This window comes from Ascaphus truei, chromosome 5 (assembly GCF_040206685.1).
Source record: "Ascaphus truei isolate aAscTru1 chromosome 5, aAscTru1.hap1, whole genome shotgun sequence".
Lineage (NCBI taxonomy): Eukaryota > Metazoa > Chordata > Amphibia > Anura > Ascaphidae > Ascaphus > Ascaphus truei.
The window spans coordinates 32,445,068-32,462,951 of NC_134487.1; the positions used below are offsets into that span (position 1 = coordinate 32,445,068).

The 17,884-nt window shown below is 38.0% G+C and overlaps 1 protein-coding gene across 8 annotated transcripts in view; it reads left to right on the forward strand.

Moving 5' to 3' along the window:
- Positions 1 to 17,884, forward strand: part of CACNA2D1 (calcium voltage-gated channel auxiliary subunit alpha2delta 1) — a 717,165-nt gene that overhangs the window by 620,553 nt on the left and 78,728 nt on the right. For all 8 annotated transcript variants that reach the window (XM_075599579.1, XM_075599575.1, XM_075599572.1 and 5 more), the window contains exons 14-18: positions 7,064 to 7,113; positions 8,569 to 8,658; positions 14,090 to 14,158; positions 16,332 to 16,406; positions 17,432 to 17,506. In XM_075599579.1, the coding sequence (XP_075455694.1) occupies positions 7,064 to 7,113; positions 8,569 to 8,658; positions 14,090 to 14,158; positions 16,332 to 16,406; positions 17,432 to 17,506 (359 nt within the window). The remainder of the gene's footprint in view (positions 1 to 7,063; positions 7,114 to 8,568; positions 8,659 to 14,089; positions 14,159 to 16,331; positions 16,407 to 17,431; positions 17,507 to 17,884) is intronic.

Below are 17,884 nucleotides of genomic sequence, written 5' to 3' on the forward strand. Positions count from 1 at the left end.
TAAATAAAGAAGAACTGATGGTACCCAAGCAAAAAAGAGACACCACCAATAACATCGTTCCATTCATAACAAGATATAACAACGAGGCCCATAATATTAAAAAGATTTTAATGAAACATTGGCACGTGCTGTGCAAAGATACACTATTAAAAGACTATCTGCCAGAAACACCCCGTGTTATCTTCAGAAGGGCGGAGAACATTAAAAACAAATTAGTGCCCAGCGTATACAGGAAGGAAACTGAGATTAAAAACAATAACTGGTTACCTAAACCGATGGGGTTTTTTAAGTGTTTTGAATGCAAGGCCTGTAAGCATGCGATGACTGATAAAATAGAATTCAGCTCAAATGTTACAAACGAAGGGTTCAAGACCAAACAATTCATCACATGCAAAACCAAATACGTGGTATATATGCTCCAATGCCCATGTGGACTCCAGTATGTGGGCCGGACCATAAGAAGTCTTAGGACCCGCATACTGGAACACTTGGGCAATATAAGAAGGGGAATGACCACCCATAGTGTGCCCCTTCATTTTATCCAGAAACATGGGGGGGACCCCTCAGGACTACTTTATAGGGGATTAGAAGTGGTCCCTGAGAATTGGAGGGGGGGTGATAGATTGAGACGTTTACGGCAGAGGGAGACGTTTTGGATATACCGTTTGAAATCCATGTCCCCCTCAGGCCTCAACGTCGACCTCGATATCGCCGCTTTCAATTGAATAAATTTAATTAAATTTTACTGGGCTACTGAGGCATTCATTAAACTATATAGAGTTATGAGGGAGGAACTTTTTACCCCTATCTAGAACCATAAGAAAATTGGATTAGATGTGGGTTTGATTGTATTTCCCCTCTCCCCTTCTTCTTTTACAGTTCCATTCATTTACAGTTCCATTCTGTTACAGCTCCCTTTAGTTCCCTAGATTTTCTTTGTCCAGCGTCAGTTCCCTTTTTAGTTTTAGTTTTTAGTTGTCAGTCTTGTTTTTAGATTTTTAGTTCATAGCTTTTAGATTTAGAATGATAATAATATTTTGTGCGACTATTACAAAAGTGATTAATTTTTAAAATGGAACATATTGCGTATGATCCATTTATAATTGTTTTTTAACCAATGTATAACCCTGACGGGGATGGGTAATTTACTTTTTATATTAAAGGATTTGGGCACTTTTGATAGCCAAAATGTTCTAACTAATTTATATGTGTTTATAAATCTACATGGTAAGAATTTTTTATCTAAATGTTGAGGTTCAAGGAGCAAGTACACTTTGAACTATTATCACCAGATGACCAATTCTGACATATGATTAGATGGACCCCATTGGAGGTCTTAAAACCAAAATACCTGTGAATTTTAATTTTAGTAGAATTTGTATAAAATTGTTTAAATGTGTGTGAAGTTTACAAATAAATTTGACAATACTCTGATAAAATTATCTCATTAAATAATCAACAAGTATGTATTTTATTGCAGTCATCTATTAACCCATGATGGTTAGGGATATTAATTTAAGTATACAAGAATGTTTTAACTTAAACCAATTCTAAAAGGCAAGACAGTGTGATTACAGAACATGAATTATGTAAATCTCGTTTATAAAAAAAAAAACAAAAAAAAAAACATAAAAAAAAAAAAAAAAAAAAAAAAAACTTTGTAATTAGGGCTTTATTAAACACAGCCCGCCCCAATTAGACTTTGATTACACAGGGGGTTTATAAAACTCAGAGACCCCCTCCACGTCAGAATATGAGCCTGAGGAAGTCGATGATTCGACGAAACGCGTAGCTCTAAAGTTCCTGCTGAATTTGGCCCAACGTGGCTCCCGTAGCCGGATCAACCAGGCAGCCATTGCAGATAAGGAGAAAAAGTTTTGTTTTTTTTCCTCCTGCATCACGGACGCGTGGTTGGCAATAACGGCTGCTTAAACTGTATCCTGGACTGCACGAGGAGGCCAGGGGTCCAACCACTATGTATGTATGTGAGTCTTGTTGTACCAATTGCTTTTAAAACTAATAAATGTGTTTTAAACCCCACTGACAACGTGCCTCACTTTCTCTACCTACTCCCCCCCCTACTACCACCACTGGGGAGAGTCCCCATCTGATGCCCAAGACTGGAGTTAGAATCCCACGTTGGTTGCAAACAAAGAAGAGTCTACACTGGGGGGAGATGCAGATGGGTTAATTTAACCCCAAAGTTACCAATTTCCTGCAAGGACTCACACATGGCCGTGTGAGTACAGATATATTTATATATTTATTTCAAAACCCTCTAAACCACCATTACCTGTTGTTGGGAGTGACTGGAATTGCTTCTTATTTTTAGACCAGATTTCCCATGTGCATCTCATCGACCCCAATTCAAATCTTCCAGTTGGTCCCCCACCCTCCGTCTCCCTCCAGAGGACCGACCTCAGAGAGTGGGGGGAGGCGTAGACCGACTCCATCTCCAACCAGCATGCGGATATTGGATCATTATTCCATAATACCACTTGTTTTAGCTGGGCTGCCTGATAATATTTGGCTATATATGGGACTCCCATGCCCCCGCTCTCTCTAGGCGATAGCATCACCGATCTTGCCACTCTTGGTCTTTTGTCATTCCATATAAATTGGAAGAGTCTATTCTGAATATTTTTCAGCTCGGTTATTGGAATTTTTATCGGCAGGGTCTGGAATAGATATAGCAGTCTTGGTAACATATTCATTTTGACTGAGACCATTCTGCCTATCCAGGAGATCTGGAGATCATTCCATTGCTGGAGATCCATTTTATTTTTTCAAATAGCGGTGGATAATTACTCTTATAGAGATCCCGGAATGTTTTTGTTATTTTGATTCCTAAATATTTCATATTGTTGGAGCTCCACTTATATTTGAACTTAGACTGTAAGAGTTTCATTTCCGGTATTGGAAGATTCAGATTCAAGACTTCAGATTTATCATTATTAATTTTATACCTGGAAATTTTGCCAAATTGGTTTAATTGATGTTGGAAGTTAGGCAATGATATCAATGGGTTAGCCAATGAAAGAATAATGTCATCCGCAAAGAGATATTTTATCATTTATCTCGCCTATTTTGATTCCTTGAATATTTATATCATCTCTGATTGTGGATGCCAGTGGCTCAATTGATAATGCAAAGTGAAACGGAGATAGGGGACACCCTGTCTGGTTCCGTTTTGGATCATAATAGGAGTCAAGTCTCCCCCTGGGAGTTTAACATAGGCAGTGGGCGTCCTGTATAGAGCTCGAACGCCCTCCAGGTAGGGGCCTGAAAATCCGAATTTTAACATTGTTTGGTCCAAGAATGCCCACTTTATTCTATCAAACGGTTTTTCCACATCTAAACTCAATAGAATAGCCTTTGTGTCGGTCAGGTGCACATGGTCTATAATATTTATAACTTTTCTGGTATTATCTGAGGCTTGCCTATCTTGGACAAAGCCCACTTGGTCTTTGTGTATTAGTCTCGGCAGAATCGGCGACAATCTATTCGCGCGAATTTTAGTATAAATTTTCAAATCCGAGTTTAGCAACGACATGGGCCTATAGCTTCCGGATTGGAGAGGGTCCCTTCCCTCCTTGTGTATTATGTCTAGGTTAGCCACAGACATTGAGGAAGGTATGGGAGCCCCCTCCAGAAATTAATTGAATGTCTGAGAACATACGGGGAAAGCACCTCCTTGAATTTTTTGTAGTACAGATTTGAGAAGCCATCTGGGCCTGAAGTTTTATTTGTTTTTAAAGACTTTATAGCATCCGACAATTCCTCCTGGGAATTTTTTTTGTTTAATATATGGGATTCTTCCTCTGTCAGAGTCGGTAAGCAGCTTTTATCGAGATACTACGCTATTGCCTCAGATCCTGTACAGCCAGCCTGATTGGAGTGTAAATTATATAATTTCGTATAGAAATTCGAAAATTCTTGTGCAATTTCTTTTTCATTGTATGTGGTTGGCCCTGCTTTTGTTCGGATTACTGGGATTTGAGATTTAATTCTCAGACCTCTAAGTTTGCTGGCCAACAATCTATCTGCCTTGTTTCCTTTGTCATAATACGTTTGGTCTGTCCACCTTAGTGCTCTCTCTACCTCGTCAATTTGGATTAGTTTTAAGTCCATTTTAGTTTTTTCTAGTAATTTATCTCCTCCTCCCTTTTAAACCTTTACACTCCTCCTTCCTCCTTCTTGATGAAGGAGATCCTGCGGGGTTCCTAGGGTCATATTCTTTGGGATAGTCCATTTACTTATATCCCTTCTAATATTTTAGTCATGTTTATTGCAGTCACTTCTGGTCTGGTCACCATGAATTACATAAGGATATTGAGAATAGCCAATGTGGTCCATGTCTGGCTTCCTAAAGTAGCCAGTAGCCCTTCTTTTCTCTCCCTGGTTGGTGCACCTCAACAGGTAAGCTTCTGCTGTGACCAGGACTCAAATGGATCAATATGTGAAAAAAAACTAACCGTGACTAGATTGAATTGTACCTTCCATTTGTCATATAGGTCTTTCTACACCACATACAATGCTTCTCAAAAGTGTTCCTCCTTGCATCTCAGCCTTAATTTCTCGCTATACACCATCCCGACTCTTGCGTTCTAATCAAGGATGTCTTCTCTATACCCCCTTTTGTATCTTAAACCCTCTCCCGCCTTAAACCTTTCTCACTGACTTCCCCACATGTCTGGAATGCCCTTCCCCTCAATATCCAAGTAGCACCCTCTCTATCCACCTTTAAGACCCACCTTAAAACACATCTGCTTAAGGAAGCATATGAGTATCTCCATGACTGATAATTTACATCTCATACACAAACCTTGGCCCCTGCAGGTGCACTTACCAGAACGTCCTCCTACTGTCTTTGTACGTTCTTCCTACCAATTAGAATGTAAGCTCTTCGGAGCAGGGACTCCTTTTCCAAAATGTCACTTTTATGTCTGAAGCACTTTTTCCCGTAATGTGTTATTTATATTAATTGTTATTTATATGATTGTCACGCGTATTACTGCTGTAAAGCACTATGTACATTAATGGCACTGTATAAATAAAGATATGCATACATACATACTTGTGTGCCTCTGTGCATCAATTTTTCTCCATACAATCTGTATCAATAAAATATACCAAGTTTAGATTTATAACCTATGGATTTCTAACAGTCTGCACCAGATTTACAACACCATTGCTTATATTAGTGGCAATAGTGCACTGAATAATGGTGCAATGCATTAAAACACACTTTTCTCTGGGTTGATACACAAGGGATATGTGCAGTACAGGCATACCCTGCATTAACGTACGCAATGGGACCGGAGCATGTATGTAAAGCGAAAATGTACTTAAAGTGAAGCACTACCTTTTTCCCACTTATCAATGCATGTACTGTACTGCAATCATCATATACGTGCATAACTGATGTAAATAACGCGTTTGTAACAGGCTCTATAGTCTCCCCGCTTGCGCACAGCTTCGGTACAGGTAGGGAGCCAGTATTGCTGTTCAGGACGTGCTCACAGGCGCATGCGTGAGCTGCCGTTTGCCTATTGAGCGAGATGTACTTACTCGCGAGTGTACTTAAAGTGAGTGTCCTTAAACCAGGGTATGCCTGTATAGACATACTGTACTAAATGACAGCACACAAAAAAATATTTTGTTTGTGACAAATGTAAGTAACTAACTGCATTTGATGCAGATTCTTAGTTGGACAAATTTGCATGAAGTTAGACTTGCTGGAGAATTGTAAAGAATATCAAATGAGAAAAATGAGGCAAGCACACACAGTGTTTTATAATTCTCAATATGGCGTATTGTATGTCTAGGGACTCCTGTAACCATTCCCCCACAACACAAGCTGATACACGGGGCAGACATTATATCATCCAAACCAAGCAGTCCCCTGATAGATTACTCAGTCCAGTTACACAGACATGAGTGTGTAATGACTGGTAAACAGCGAAATATGGAAAAACCTGTCTAGTCAGAGAGAATCTATTTTATAAGTAGAACAGCGATTGGAATGAATACTCACCACTCAGCTGAACCCAGTTACTAGCAAATCCAGATCTTCATCTGCTGACAATTTAACACCTTTGCTGCCAGAGGAGAAAGCAGCGCATTTCTTTGCAATCATGGCAGCGAAGTGATTAAAGCTGATTTTATTTAACTCTCTGACACTTTTGAGGAGCATTGTATGTGGTGTAGAAAGACATATATGACAAATGGAAGGTACAATTCAAGCTAGTCACGGTTAGTTTTTTTTCACATATTGATCCATCTGAGTCCTAGGGAGTCCTGGTCAGAGCAGAAGCTTACCTGTTGAGGTGCACAAACCAGGGAGAGAAAAGAAGGACCACATTGGCTATTCTCAATATCCTTATGTAATTCATAGTGACCAGACCAGAAGTGACTGAAATAAACATGACTAAAATATTAGAAGGGATATATACGTAAATGGAATTTTCCCAAAGAATATGACCCTAGGAACCCCGCGGGATCACCTTCATGAAGACATGCAGAGGTGGGGACAGCACCTTTAAAAAGGAATAAAAGTAACTTACAGACTATGAAAGTTTAAAACCAGAGACATAACATAAAACACAGACAAAGCTCAGTGCACATCCAGAAAAACTTATATACGGTACAGTGCCTAAATATACATGTATAAATAACTAATAAATAAAATGGTCTTTTAGTTTAACATTTTGGCCAAATTGTTGTAAGCCCTTGAGCCAAACTTCACGGCAGACCACGTTTCAAGGGTCCCTATTGTGTAGGGATCCCACTTGTGTAGGGACCCTTGAAACGTGGTCTGCCGTGAAGTTTGGCTCAAGGGCTTACAACAATTTGGCCAAAATGTTAAACTAAAAGACCATTTTATTTATTAGTTATTTATACATGTATATTTAGGCACTGTACCGTATATAAGTTTTTCTGGATGTGCACTGAGCTTTGTCTGTGTTTTATGTTATGTCTCTGGTTTTAGACTATGAAAGTATCAACTAATTATTTCAGCTGTACATTGTCTTCACATACTTTTTTCACATGTACATTTCAGGTTACTACTATGAAATTCCATCTATTGGGGCAATACGAATCAATACACAGGTTAGTATTAAAGCTTCTTATGTTCCACCAGTAAGCACGTTATAGTATTACTTTTATGTATATGCTAATATAGACTATTTATATACCATTTTTTAACCAACAAGAGACCTAATATTTATTGTCAATTCTAATATTTGTACTTTTTTTTGTCATAATTGCCAGATGAACTTGGTGTTGGTAACAAGCAAATTGATAGGTGCACATGTGTGTAATATAATTGGCTATTAGAGTGTAAATAATGTCTTCATAGATTTTAAACACAGCTGCCCATTTGACCTAAAGTTATACTGGGTATATTAATTGTGAGCAGCTGCTGTTACATAAACACTTTGACACTAGTAAGACTTCAAGAGCTTATTCAACTTTTTAATGGAACCACTAATCCTTTTTTTGATGATAAACCAGTAATCCTTTATTTAATGATAAATACTAATGGTTTGCTGGCATTTATACGTGTGTGTGTATAAGTGAAGTCAATGCTTCTTTCAAATATATACTGTATTTTGATCAAATATATGGGTACTATGCCTGTAGTATTGGAGCAGAAATTACAGCAGTGCAGGGGGATAGTTTTTGCAATGTTACTATTAATTTTCAAATGCAAAGACAGGTCTGCTCTAATATTTGATAGGTTTCTATTATCTTTTTGGATTTCAGTTGATTTTATTGATAAGAGCCTCTGGAAAATAATAGTGGCTTAGATGTAATACAGCATGGTGATTACTGCTCTGAGACCCAGCGTTGGCTCCGGGTGGCCAGAGAAAAGTCACTTTATTTAACTTCTTTTTGTGGTAAAGCAGGAATTTAGTTTGCCTGCAAATTTCATGTACATCACTGTTGCACAGACCATCAATTCTATAGAGCAGTGTTTCCCAACTCACGGAACCCCAACAGGTCAGGTCTTAAGGATATCCCTGCTCCAGCACAGGTGGCTCAGTCAAAATGACTGAGCTGCTGATTGACCCACCTGTGCTGGAGCAGGGATTTCCTTAAGACCTGACCTGTTGGTGTTCCCTGAGGACTGGAGTTGGGAAACACTGCCACAGAGGAAATATATCATTGTTAGAGAGAAACATCACTCCAGGACCAATACGGCACCTTGGATCTTAAACACATTCATCCTTCTGGGGCTCAGAATGGTTACTTGTAACGTTCTGAATATGAAACAGAAAAAAAGTAATAATTACAAATATATAATAAAATAATGACCCAGACTGGATGGTTGCTTGAAGAAATTACAGCGGGGTCTTCCAGCAAGTACAATAGTTCCTGTACGTTAGGCAGCAGTTTCTGTAGTTGTATAAACCTGAATGTTTTTGTTGCAGTTCTTATACTGTAGGAGTGAAATACTAGGGCTACTCCAGTTCCCCCATGAGACTTGTAGAATTTAACATAGAAGAATGCTGTTCCAAATCTGGTCAAACAAAAAATAATAACATCTCTCTTTTGTGACAGGAATACTTAGATGTCCTTGGAAGACCAATGGTTTTGGCTGGAGATAAAGCAAAACAAGTGCAGTGGACTAATGTCTATTTGGATGCGTTGGTAAGGACAATCTGATTTTCAGTCGTACGGAAACCAGAGAAACATGGAAAGGTTCATTTTTATTGAACTTTTTAAATGATATAAGAATAAATAAAGAACGTAAACTCATGTGTGACGTGGAACACATTTTCTCTACCGTGTGCTTTCTGGTGATTTGATTATGAGTAGTTAAAATGATCATCAGGATTAACACACCATATACAAATGTAGCCAAGGTTACTGCTCCCGCTGGTGCATTCTTTTGGGATATTGTGTGTTGTGACGGCCATTTTATCCTATGGAAACTCTGTGATATTCTGCGTTAGAACGCAAATTATTGTGTTATCCGCTGGAACAATGAAGTCTGCTACTGTACATCAGTATTATGTATTAACTCGCTACCGCCAGAGTTCAGGTATATATCGACTTTACCACTGTTTCGGGTGGAAGACTTCCCTCTTTCCTCTGGCTTCCTTGTCTAACAAAACAATTGCATATAATTTTAATATGTTTAACTGTAAAGTATCGCGATGCCCCATTAAGTGGATGTGTGTTTTATATATATATATATTTATATATATCAAGAACTAAAAAAAACAAGAAAAAGCAGCGCCTAAAAATGGTCTATATAAGTGATAATATATTAATGTATAAATAACGTGATAAATGTGTAAGTGCCCGTGCTTGTATTGAAAACATATACTTGAGAATATATGCTATAAACACCTAAAAATGACACAATATATAATCTGCAAAAAGAAAAAATAGAGTGAAAACCAGTCCTTAGAAAATGTTCATCAATGATGAAGATGATGTAGTTGAAGGGGGTCTCCGGCTGCTCTCAAAGGATAAACCACATCCTAGGGAATCTGTAGAGAAGAGAGAGGAGAGAGCGCACGCCCCATAGTGTAAAACTGTGTATTTAATGATGGGAAGGGGGAGCGTCATCATGCAAACGTACGGACATTACGTCATCACGTGTACGCAGGAACAGGCCGGTTCGTGCGTTCAACATCACGGAGGCCATCCAGCAAGGACATTTTCTGGGATTCCAGCATGATTTCGTTGGTAGTTTCTCCACTCCTTCTACATCCTGATGATCATGTTTCCTTCATCTCCTTGAGACAGGCGGACGTTTTGAAGATTCCGGATGGTCGTGATATTATCACGAAACGCTTTTAACACTTGTACCTTTGTGAGTGTATTTCCCCCCCCCCTCCCCCTTTTCATCATTAAATACACAGTTTTACACTATGGGGCGTGCGCCAGCAGGCAGCACTCCAGAATTGAACAAACAAGTGTGTTGAAAAAATAAACATAAAACCAACATTTGGGTCCACGAATGGGACCTTTGTCAAGGAGGCACCACCTTGACAAAGGTCCCATTCGTGGACCGAAACGTTGGTTTTGTATTTATTTTTTCAATACACTTGTTTGTTCAATTCTGAGTGCTGCCTGCTGATTTCGTTTCCAAACGGTATCGTATTGCTTATTCTTCATTATAGGATCTGCACCCACACCAGTGACTATTATTACGGAGTGCTTTTTGTTCTTTTTCTATGATATATATATATATATATATATATATAATCAAAAAATAAATAGATGATACCGTTCTGTGGCAAACGAAATGCTTTTATTTGTGCGAGCTTTCGAGATACACTGATCTCTTCTTCCGGCGATGTTAAATGAATGAAGCAAGCAAAAGCTATACTATAAACAGTTTCTATTGGAATGTTATCTGTGCTGGTCCTTCCCCCCGGTGTGGATGTGTCCACAATAGACACTGTTTATAGTATAGCTTTTGCTTGCTTCATTCATTGTAACATCGCCAGAAGAAGAGATCAGTGTATCTGGAAAGCTCGCACAAATAAAAGCATTTCGTTAGCCACAGAACGGTATCATCTATTTATTTTTTGATTATATATATATATATATATATATATATATATATATATATATATATATATAAAATAAATGATGATGAGGATCGCACATTACGGTGACTATTATACAGATATAATTGCCTATATTGTGTGCTCAAAAAAGAGTAATGGCCAATTCCCAAATTGTGGGGGTATGTATAACATGAAGATTAGCTGAAAATGGACAGCATCAAATGTAAATAGTTACGCAAAGATGGTATAAAATGAGTAATCTAATAGAAATGTGATTACCATAATGTAATTTAACCCACTTAACGGTACATCTAATGGGCTGTCTGCTGAGGTTTTTTGCTGCATACTGTTGTTTTTTTTTACTAAAACATTAGACATAAAAGATGCACAATCCGGCATTTATCTTGTTTCTTATCTTTTAGCTCTTGTAATGTAAACATTTCCAGGAAATCCGCACATTTAACAGCTTTGCCGGAGTAAATGTTCTCTTGCTTCACTCCGTGCTAGTTATTATTACTGTCACGTTCAAAACCATTATCTCTAACATGGTTTGTTTTTTTTTTTTTTAAGTTTTTCACAAAGTTACCGTAAAATGTTTCAACTTTTGCATCTGTCACAGGACAAAGGACAGAGAATTGTTACTTAACTGAAAAGAGCTATTTTCTATATCTCTTGCCACTTAACTGACCAGAAGTTCATTGGCCAGACCTTTGTATAGCTTTGTGGTCTTACTGGAAGCCTTAAGGATGTTATGTTCTTCGCCTCTCTCTCTTTTTTTGTTTTGTTCTAACAATGATTCAAAAGGAATCTTATAAATAATCAATGTAGGCGATAAATACAGGTATTGCGTGTAGATAGATTGCCAGGAGATCACATAGTTCAAAATTGTAAAAATGTGTGAAAAAAAATCCAAATGACCAAGCTATGATGTTTAATACATATTAAACATACAGAACACCTACAAGCTCAAATTGAACCCCCAAAATACCCACAACATATATAAGCATATAAGTTTCACAGAGGAGTGCTACTGAGCATGGCAATATATATTTAAAACCAGAGACATAACATAAAACACAGACAAAGCTCAGTGCACATCCAGAAAAACTTATATACGGTACAGTGCCTAAATATACATGTATAAATAACTAATAAATAAAATGGTCTTTTAGTTTAACATTTTGGCCAAATTGTTGTAAGCCCTTGAGCCAAACTTCACGGCAGACCACGTTTCAAGGGTCCCTATTGTGTAGGGATCCCACTTGTGTAGGGACCCTTGAAACGTGGTCTGCCGTGAAGTTTGGCTCAAGGGCTTACAACAATTTGGCCAAAATGTTAAACTAAAAGACCATTTTATTTATTAGTTATTTATACATGTATATTTAGGCACTGTACCGTATATAAGTTTTTCTGGATGTGCACTGAGCTTTGTCTGTGTTTTATGTTATGTCTCTGGTTTTAAATTAATACATATTAAACATCAATACTGTGTAGTATTGAATGAATGCTGCATCCTTTTGTGAATGAGCTCTGAAATTAGCAGATAAACATAAATCAGAATACTGAATTTTGTTGCTATAATAAAGCAACCCACCAAAATATTTCTGTCATTAATAGATATGGGCGACCTATCAAAATCCAATCTGTGAATTTTCGGCACTGGTTTTACCGAAATTCGAAGGCGGTTTTAATCTTGAAGATAGAGAGAAAGATTTTGATATAGTCTCAAGTTCTCTATATGTTTCCTCAAACCTTCCTCCAAATAAGTATGTAGTAACAAAGGCGGGAGAGGAAGCAGATGGTATGATACCTTTTATTGGACCAACACGTACTTGATATGTTACAAGCTTTTGAACCTCTTAGGCAGGGCCAGTGCAAGGGTATTTGTTTTTTTAATAGCCCCATTCTCTCTCTCAGCCCCCCTCCTCTATTCAATCTCGTATTAACTCCCTCCTATGCCTCCTCTCAGCCCTCTGCCACTCCTCATTCCCTCCTCCTCCTTCCTCAATTACCCTCCTCATCTTCCACGCACCCCCTCCTCCCCTTCCTCTCTCACCCTTTCCTTCTCCTCTCTCACCACCTCCTTCTCCTCTCAATCCCTCTTCCTCTCACCTATATATAAATATGACACACAGAAAAGAACAATAAAGCAGCGCCTAAGTGATAGTGATCAAATAAAATAATTCCAAAGATAAACCAACATATGATCAATATGCAAGTGCCTAATATAATAATAATAGAAGAATAGTGCTAAATAAAATCCAATTATAACATCAAACTGTGGATGGAGAAGGGAAAGAAATAAAAACCAGTCCTTTCAAAATGTCCAATAAATGGTGCAAGGGTGATGTTGATATAGGGGTCTCCGGCTGCTCTCAAAAGGGATGAACCACATCCGTTGGAATCTACAGAAAAGAGAGAGGAGAGAGCGCACGCCCCATAGTATAAAACCGTATATTTAATGATGGGAAAGGGGGAGGGGGAAGAAAATGACTCACAAGGGTACAAGGATTAAAAGCGTTTTGTGAAATATCACCACCATCTGGTATCTGCAGTGGGATCAAAAGTCCATCAGTCTCATAGAGATGAAGGGGCAGTGATCCGTCAGGATTTCCAGGGTGCCTCCGATATTCACAGCAAATGTCTCAGGATTCCAGAGAATGTCTCCTGTGCTGGATGGCCGCTTTACTGTTGCGCGCTCGAACCGGCCTGCTTCTGCGCATGCGTGATGACATAATGTCCGTGCGTGATGCGTGATGACGCTCCCTGACGTGTTTCGTCGCACACGGACGACTTTTTCAAAGGGTGAACTATATATATATATCTGTCAGGTGTACTCCTGCTTTTGAGCACAGTTGTCTCTCCCTATGTTATTAGGAGGGAGGTTAGAGGGGATACATATAGAACTTGCGACTCTAGTAAAATAGCTACCCTTCCTTCTCCCCACCTTCCCTTCCTTGGATTTTCGATGCTGGTCTGCAGCTGAAAGGAACTGGCCAATCCATGGCAGATTCCAGTGAAAATGTAGGCCATCTCTAGTCATTAAACATAACAACTGCCAATACAGATTAGTGATACCAGTCAAATACCTAGCCCCTATCACGCCCCCTATTTCCAATTTAGTGAATAGCCATATGATTGTCTGTTCTTCTTGCATACACAATACAAATATTTAACTTCTTAACATCCAGTGGGAGCAAGTTCTAATGCTTGTTGCATTTTGTGTACTGTAGAATTGTACACTGTTGCCTGTTTTATACAAGCTGCCTGATAAATGTAGGGTGAATAAGTAATTCACAGTTGCCTTCTCATTGTCTCTGATACACTTTCTAATTGTATGAGCCTTTGTCACATATCCTCATCGTTGTCCTTTTCCCAGGGTTTTGAAACACTGAGTAAATTATGTTATTTCTTACACATTTCATTAATTTTGACAGCAACAAAACTTTCTTAGCCCCATGGGAATGAGGCAATATAATATACATTAGGAGGAGTATGTTTTGAAATGATTGTATCTAATAAATAATTATCATGCTTGATATTTCCTTTTGTAGGAACTTGGCCTTGTCATCACTGGAACTTTGCCTGTCTTTAACTTAACAACAGACCATAATGGAAAGACGGTAAGCTCTGAAGCAAAGCTTTGTAACAATCCCCCCCCCCCCCCAATTGATGACGTTTGTTTTAAAACACACATGGACAAGAATATATTCATATCCAAAGATACACTTTGGTCGGGATTCACTATTCTCCTATTTGTGGGTCACGCGGCGCAATCCCTTGTTAACTGGAGATGGCTTTAATGGCAGTCAACGCAGGATTGCCGTGCGGTAACCAGTATCAGAAATTAGTGGATCTCTCCCTATGATTCCAATTCTAGAAGATAAATGCAATTTATGCGTTGCAAATCCATTATTTGGAGTCAGGGAGGAATTTATTTTTCCCCTTAAGAGACATCATTGGATGATGTATCACTGGGGTTTTTTGTGTTGCCTTCCTCTGGATCAATATACTGTAAGTTCAAATATAGGATACAGTATCTGTTGTCTAAATTTAGCATAGGTTGAACTTGATAAACATACAGTATGTCTTTTTTTCAACCACTATGTAACTATGTAACTTGTTTGATGAAATTCACTGGATTATCCAATGGAAAAAAGTGGTAATAACATGTGTGACTCATCAATCACTTTTAGCACATTATGTTCACTTTAATTGTCCAGGAGATGGCTGCTCCAATCTGTTATATCAGATAAATGCAGGTGGATTTTCTATGGAGGGGAATCTGTTTCTAGTTTCATTTCAGTTCAAATATTCTCAACATGCACATATAATTTTGAGTTACATATTATAATAAGTTCTTTATTATCTCTCAGTGACATTACACACCAGGGACTGCCTTGTCATTAATTACAATGAATTATATTTTTTTCAAGCTCATCTAGCTTAGAGACATTCAGTTTTATTGCCCAAATTAAATTATTTCCCGAAACCACCAGAGGAATACTATTATATTATACATATTTTACTGAAGTATGACGGTAGAAGCAAATTCAATAATATAAAAGTTTAGAAAATTATCTTTGAATTACTCTCAAGAACAATAACAATAAAAAGGACTTTGCTGAAAGACTATTAACTATTACTTCTAGAGTTGCTTCTCAGCATAAATCTAAATTGCCCAAAATGGACTGAACACAATTTAAAGAATAGATTAAAGCGTTTTCATCGTCCTTTACAATACTAAAGAAAGTGTCACATATAATATCCAAAAAAGGAGACTGATAATAACTGTGGATGCACAATCTGTGAGTGGTCCTAGGCAACGCCAGGCAGAATTTTACAGACACACACACACACTCACTCACTCCCTATCCCATCTTCATCAGCCCTTGTCAATTCAGTGCTGGGTGAAAGCTTCCCAATGATCTCTCAGGTACTGTGGTTGGGAGCCTCTCTGTTCCATTCATTCATTGTTCATTATTATCACGAATCGCTTGAATTATCATTACCATTGTGAGTGGTCCTAATCCCTCTCCCAATCCCTTTTTAATATTAAATGTACTTTTTTACGCTATGGGGCGTGCGCTCTCTGTCTTCTTTTCGTATATATATATATAATATATATATAATTTTTTTACGTTTGGGTACCTGTTTAGCTCAATGATTTCCATAATGTTTTTCAATTAAATAATATGTCTGACAGGCGCACTTTATTATATTTACCACAAAACCATACACATAAATGAGAATGTCTCATCGGAAATGCCCTGCGTGTTGATATGCAATGGTTATTAATGGTTCTGTTAAACTGCCCACCGTATAAATCTTTAAGTCATTATTAAAACGTTTGTTTTATTAGGCTTTATATTCTCTAAGGGAGGACTCATTCTGGGCTTCCTGACAAAAGCCCGTGTAATGTGCACTTGGCCACCCACACTACACATTCTTTATTGGTTCCATGGGACTAAAAGAAAACTCTGATCTTTCCTTGAAGTCCAGAATGAAATACAATTAATATCCTTCCTACATAAACAAAAGTTATTGAAGTATAAACAGCTAATTACATCATCATCATTATTATTTATATTGAATCCCACATAGCTTAGACACTATACTGTATAGCCCATCGAAAACTTTAGGCACGTCAGTGCAATCAGCTTTAGCTTCATATTTATAGTTATACCATGTTTGTCTTAACTTGGCAAACTGCAAATAGAAAGTTGTCTGATATGCTTGGTGATGGCCTACATACAGTATGCAATAATTGTGTTCTCCTCTGATTTTTTTACCTAGAACCAACTGATTCTTGGAGTCATGGGGGTTGATGTTTCTTTGGAAGACATTCAAAGACTCACTCCTCGTTTTACAGTAAGTTACCTGTGTGCTGTGTTTCATGGGAATATAGCTGATGTCCTGAAACATCATTCACATTTAAAATGGCCCTGTCATTTTTTTTTATCTTAGATGGCAGATTCTGATTGTAATGTAGTTTGCCTTGCAATGTAGATTATAAACTAATAGATGTATGTACAGTAATCTCCGGCAGAGGTTAGTGTTTCCCCTACAGTACATTATTATTACAAGGAGACAGCGTTGATACTACATGCAGTAATTTAAACCGTCTGTGTCCAATTGTAAGTGTAACCGTTCCCTATTATGTGTTCTCTCTGGCTTTGCATACAGTACATGCCATGACGGGAATAATATATACTTGGAATGTCATCAACCAGCGTTCTTAACAGCTATGCAGAGAATGTGAATCATTAGGGTGTTTATGAAACCTCAATGTAATTAATCTGTAGATTTAAATGCATTACATTCCTTTATTCATGATAACTTGCCTTATTTATTTGTGCAGTATATTTATATTTATGAAGACATCATTATGTATTGGTCTTATACATTAATAGACATATTTACTAAGCGATGCTACCCTATAAGACCCATTCCAGACGCAGGTTTTAAAAAATGGGGTGCTGTGCGTCTAGTTGCGCTTTTCTATACTGTACAAAGCCCCTTTGTTTTGAATGAAATCACATATAAAGAAAATGGTACGTATCAAATAATACTACACTGGATTTAAAGGTTTAAATACTTTCCTATTGCTTCTATCCTTCAGTGGTTCCAGAAGAGAGTAGAGAGGGGTGGCCAAATCTAGTCCTCAAGGCCAGCAACAGGTCAGGTTTTAAGGATATACCTGCTTCAGCACAGGTGGCTCATGCAGGGATATTCTTAAAACTTGAGGGCCACCAATTCACAGACCCAGTTACAAACCCATTTAGATGGGGATTATGCTTTAAGTGTTTTGCTAATTACGTTTTTTTCTTTATTAAATCTATCTTAATGTGTTTCAAGTTTGGGTTTACAGTGTAGTGTGCTATTCTTTCTTCCAGCTGTGCCCTAATGGCTATTTCTTTGCAATCGATCCTAATGGCTATGTCTTGCTTCATCCAAATCTTCAACCAAAGGTATGAAAGTGAATTTGAATACTTACAAATGTTTAGAATGGAAAATACTATATGTGAGTATATTGGGGATAATCAAAGAGTAAATGTTTCATTTTCATAATGTAGCATAATTTAAAAAAAAAAATTGTAATACATTTGAATGTACAGATGTAGCCAACATTATTGGAACCCGTGGCGCGCTCCCACGGGTGAAATGGCGTGATAGCCCCACCCTTTTCATGCACATGACAGAATTCAAAACAATGGTCTTTTCTCCTACTGGTGCATTGTATATCTCTCACTGCAGCGCTCCACGGGTTGCAATACCGTTGCCTACAGGGCCGGCTGAGAGTTTTTCGAGGCTCGGTGATATGGGGTTTTGGCGGGGTCTCTTACCTT